General features: G+C 40.9%; 1 protein-coding gene across 1 annotated transcript; it reads right to left on the bottom strand.

Annotated features, from left to right (window-relative positions):
- Positions 1–1,197: 1,197 nt before the first annotated feature.
- Positions 1,198–4,383, bottom strand: TLR5 (toll like receptor 5; the record flags this gene model as incomplete). The annotated part of the gene is given in 11 exon segments (XM_084202659.1): positions 1,198–1,356; positions 1,360–1,671; positions 1,673–1,805; positions 1,807–1,997; positions 2,001–2,237; positions 2,241–2,642; positions 2,646–2,786; positions 2,790–3,193; positions 3,196–3,607; positions 3,611–3,772; positions 4,342–4,383. Coding segments are annotated over 11 exon segments (2,595 nt in total).
- Positions 4,384–4,765: the final 382 nt, after the last annotated feature.

Here is a 4,765-nt window from a genome sequence, read left to right on the forward strand (position 1 = left end):
TTGCAGCTAAGGTCGAGGCAGAAAACTTATAAAACTTCCCATTCCTTCTTCACTACTGCAGGAAGTCTCACTGAGACCACACTGGAATTATATTGGTAAGCTTTTGTTGAATAAATGCACAAACAGAGGCAAACAGTACATGCAAGAAGTATGTCAAGATCAAAATAATAGGTGCAAGTTTTGTAACAGTGAACACTAAGTCAGAGTTTTATTAAAATGACTTTAAACAACCCCTTGAAGACACATATCTGAGCAGTGGTAAAATAATTAGAGAAGTAAGAGAAAGCCAGGCGTTAATATCTCTAGAAAAACTTTTCAATAGAAGCATGAAAACACCTTAGAATTGATCAGCACACAGGGTGTGCTGAGGACAACCCAAATTCCACAGGACAATTACAAAGTACAGGTGTATTTCCCACTCCCAGAATACAAAAGCCCTGTCACCAGGGTACAGCCTGCACAGCTGCTAAGGTAGTTTCTTGTTTCCTTTCCAAGCTCAGGCTTGCCTCAGATCCAAAGGGAATACCAGTTCCTCTCTGCAGGGCAGGAGGCAGGTCAAGTGAAAAAGCATCAAAGCTGAGCAAGTAGCAAATGCCAACGACTGTAGTTTGACCACCAAGAGAAGTTGGTGGAGGGGAAGGGCATAAATGGCGTCCAAAGTTTGTTTGGTCCAGCTGAGCTGAGGTTAATTGAGAAGAAAATAAATTAAATCTGTGTTAAACCAATATAAAGCATAAAGGTGCAAAACAATGTGAAACAGAGCAAGAAAAGTTACCAGTGCAGCAAGCACAGAATTAAGTGGTCCAGGAACCACGGTGATCAGGGCTTGACAGTCCCTGAGAGCACTTTTGGTCACTCCTGGACAGTATCATAGATTCTCTTTGAGAAAACAACCATGAGCATCCTTGTGTAGCTGAAACAGACCATTAAGCAGTACTCCAGAAATCAGGGCTAAAGTGCCTGAAGATGCATCCAAAATGTGAAGCATCTGTGATTCATTCAGTTCTTCGGAAAATGCATGATGTAGTCCATTTGCACTTTCATAAATCTGCTGGTTGCTTTGTCTCTGCGTTCTGAAAGATTTATATTGAAACAGTTACCATTCTGCATGTCTTTTCAAGGAAAGATGAAGCCAACTTCTGTTTATTCCTTCCATGGCACAGTGAGAAATGGGATATTTGCCAGGAACTCACACAGTCAATGTGAGACAGTTGCTACAGGCTGCAGCTCTATACCACCAGTTTTCCTTTGAACTTTTTTTTCTTTCAGAATTTGGCAAGAAAGGTTATCTAAAAACCACTCTACATATTGATAATCTTCAGGCCACTGCAAATACTGATTCCTTTGTAGGAAGTTTCAAATTGGTTTTTGTTTCTTCAGTTGATACTGAGAAAGTGACCCAATCACTATCATAATGAGGACATCCTTCAGATCACAGAAGTACCTGTTCTGGGTGAAATTAAAGGCTTCCACACACCACCCATCTTTGAAAAACTGCCTGGTCACAATGCACATTGTTTTCCTGCTGTTCCAAATGGCATCACGAATATTTTTCATATGTTCTTTGCCAGGCATGAAATCTCTTTCTTCAAAACACAAGGTAAATCTGTGGTTATCAAAATACTGTGAGTCTGGGTGCTTTAGCAAAGAATTCTGAACCCATTCAAAGTAATTTTTTGCTGTAGCACAGATATGCATGATATTTGTATTCATTTTTATCTACTGATTGTGGTTGGTTGTCAATCAGTCTTTCTGTGGTGGTTTTATACCAGATGAAACAAATCCCCCAGCAGTGAGTAAAAATTGACTGCCACCAGAAACATGAGAAGAATGACCAAGAAGAAGATGAAGAGTGCGAATCTGAGTGTCTGCTGGAGTTCATCTTCATCACAGCTATTGTATGTCATATTTGACAGGGGTGCCCCTTCAAAGGCAGGGGGGTATACACGGTACCAGTCAGACTGGGAGCCAGCCAGGGTTACATTTATTTCATTCAGCTACACTAGCAGGCTCATTATAGCACCATCATAGACATAAATATTATGTGTTATATCCAGAATACTCAAAGTCATAAAGACTTCAGGCTCAGGGGAAAACAGCTGGTTTCCAGATAAGTTTAGGTTTGTTAGGCTTTGTGGGAAAAGCCCAGGAGAAAGATGAGACAACAGGTTGGAAGCCAGGTAAAGTCTTTTAAGAGATGGTAGACCTCTAAAAATCTCCTGTGGAAGATCACTGAGTTAGTTGCTATTCAGATGTAGAACAGGAAGTTCGGGCAATGCCCCAAACACATCCAAACACAAATCTCTCTCCCACATCAGCTGTAACATATTTTCACCAAGATCCAGATATACTAACTGATTGTTTTCTATAAGATTAGCACTCTTCACACAGTAAGAGAACCGGTTCTGTTTTATGAAGATATACTGCAGATCTGGAATTTGGAAAAGAACATACAGGTCACCTAGTTTTGCCAAGCAATTTCTTTCTAATTCGACGTGTGTTGCAGTTATTGCTCTGTTACCTACAGACATTAGCTTACTGTCACCTAAAAAGGCAAAGGTCAGATGTGGAAAGGAAGGGAGTCTTTTAATGGCATTGTCTTGGAGATCAGTTATTTTCAGATTTACTAAATACCTGAATGATTAGTCACCAATCATCCCAATATGATTTTGCTGTAAATCAATATAAATTACACTACATAGACCCTCAAAAGTATAATCGTACAACTCACCCAAAAGGTTACTTGAGAGATTGAGAATTTTTAGGTTGCCCAAGTCAAAAAATGCTTACCTTTGGATTTGATTTATCTTGTTTTTGAAAAGGTTCAGTGATTCCAGATTGCCAAGACTTTGAAAGTCTAAAGAATTGAGAGAGAAAATGCAACACTGTGAAATATCAAAGAACCTTAGATTACTTCTTCCTAGTTCTGCAAAAGTAGAATCATCTGGATTTTTTAAATTATCAAAGGCAAATCCTGAACCCATTATAGGACTGCTAAATATTAAAGAAGTTATTTGAGTCCCTTCAATGGTTGTACAGAGATGCTGGACTCTCTCTGTGCTCCAGCCATTGTCACTAAGGTCTAGTGAGCTAAATGTAATATTTTTGAAAGGATTGGAGCACTTGGCCCAGGCCACATCTTCTGTCTTGTACAAATTATTAGAACTGAGGTTAAAAAATAAAGAGTGTTTTCTTGGAAGCTGGTAAGATTGGTTTGACAAAAGTTGGATATCTTGTTGAATTTCAGGTTCACACTTTTCAAGGCCGTTAGATTATAAAATAAGGGGTGGGGATGAAGTTTTGTGATTTCATTCATTGAAAGATCCAATTCTTCCAATGATCTCAAATCTTGACAGTAACATTCTTCCAGGATGGAATCTCCAAGGGAATTGTGAAACAGATGGAGAACAGTCAGGCTTGGCAAGTCCATAAAAGCATCAAGATGCAGTTGAAGAATCTTATTGTCTCCCAAGTCTAAGACATGAAGGTTTGGCAGGTTCCTGAATGCTCTTTTTCCTATGGTAACAGGATGGACTAACTGGATTCTGATTTCTAGCAGCCACAAGTGCTCCAGCAGTGGGAACGAAATCACTTTTCTGATATAGTTTTAAGTCAGGAAAAGCTTCACTGTATCCTTTGGCACAGGTGGAACATCTGTGAGGCCACAGAAAAAATATATGGAGAGCTGGGCTTCTGAGTAGCACCTTCTATATGCACACACGCCACTAGCTAGTGACAGCCCAAAGAAAAGGAGGAGCACAACATCATGAACCTATGTGAAAAAAAGTCACAACAGTGAGAATTATTTCAGGAGTTGGCTGGTTTTGCAGTGAGTTTCAGAGCACATTTTTAACAGCTGTAGAATAGAGGACTAATGTCACCCTAAAAATGACTTGTGATTTGGATTTATCCTTTCTCTGAAATCTAACAAGCATCACCTGATAGTCTGTTTGGTCACAACATTCATCCCAAAAAAATGTGAGGACCTCCTAAAATCTAAAAAGTAACTCTCCTTTATGTTCCTGTCCTAGGGTGACCTTATGATACTTGTAAATCCAATCAGGTGTTCTGTTTATGCTGGATGTTATATTCTGTGCCTTCAAGACTGGCTCTGACAGTGAAGGCCGGGAGAAGAAGAAGAAGCACGGAGTTTTGTTATCAGCTGCCCTCTCCCCCACAGTCCGCTTGCACACAGAACTCCACTGTGTTGTCTGGGCACTGACGGAGCAGAACAGAGTGCTCCTTTGCTTTTTAGTTGGTTTAGCTGGCGAAGGCAGAGTTTTCCCAGGACTGTTTTTTTTCCTTTCCCTTTTCTCGTAACCGTCCAAACCTGCTCCGCACTGGGAGCTGAGCAGCACCAAGAGCTTGCACTTTGTGGCCCATGGGGACCTACACTGGGCAGCAGCCTTTCCCAGTGCCGAGGGATTGGTGACAGAGCGAGCACCCACAGGAGAGACTTTGTGATTTGTCATCTCTTCAGAGCAGCCAATGAGTTTTGTCATCTGGTATTGTTCATTTTTTGTGCTGGGGAGTGCTCTGCCTGTTAAATAAACAGGTTCTTTCCACTTCTCTCTGAGGAAATTCTGCCAGAACTGGTTGGGGGGAGGGGCTGTGTGGGCTTGCTTTTTGGGGGGGCTCTTTTGGAGGTTTTCTCCCAAATTTGTCCTAAACCAGGACAGTTCTTTAAAACCCCACCAGGTAAGAGTAAAAATCTTGGCCTAGCTATTTAATCTGCACCATGGAACTGGTAATGATGGTGTATTCG

This window comes from Fringilla coelebs (assembly GCF_963513975.1).
Source record: "Fringilla coelebs genome assembly, chromosome: 3".
Taxonomy (NCBI): Eukaryota; Metazoa; Chordata; class Aves; order Passeriformes; family Fringillidae; genus Fringilla; species Fringilla coelebs.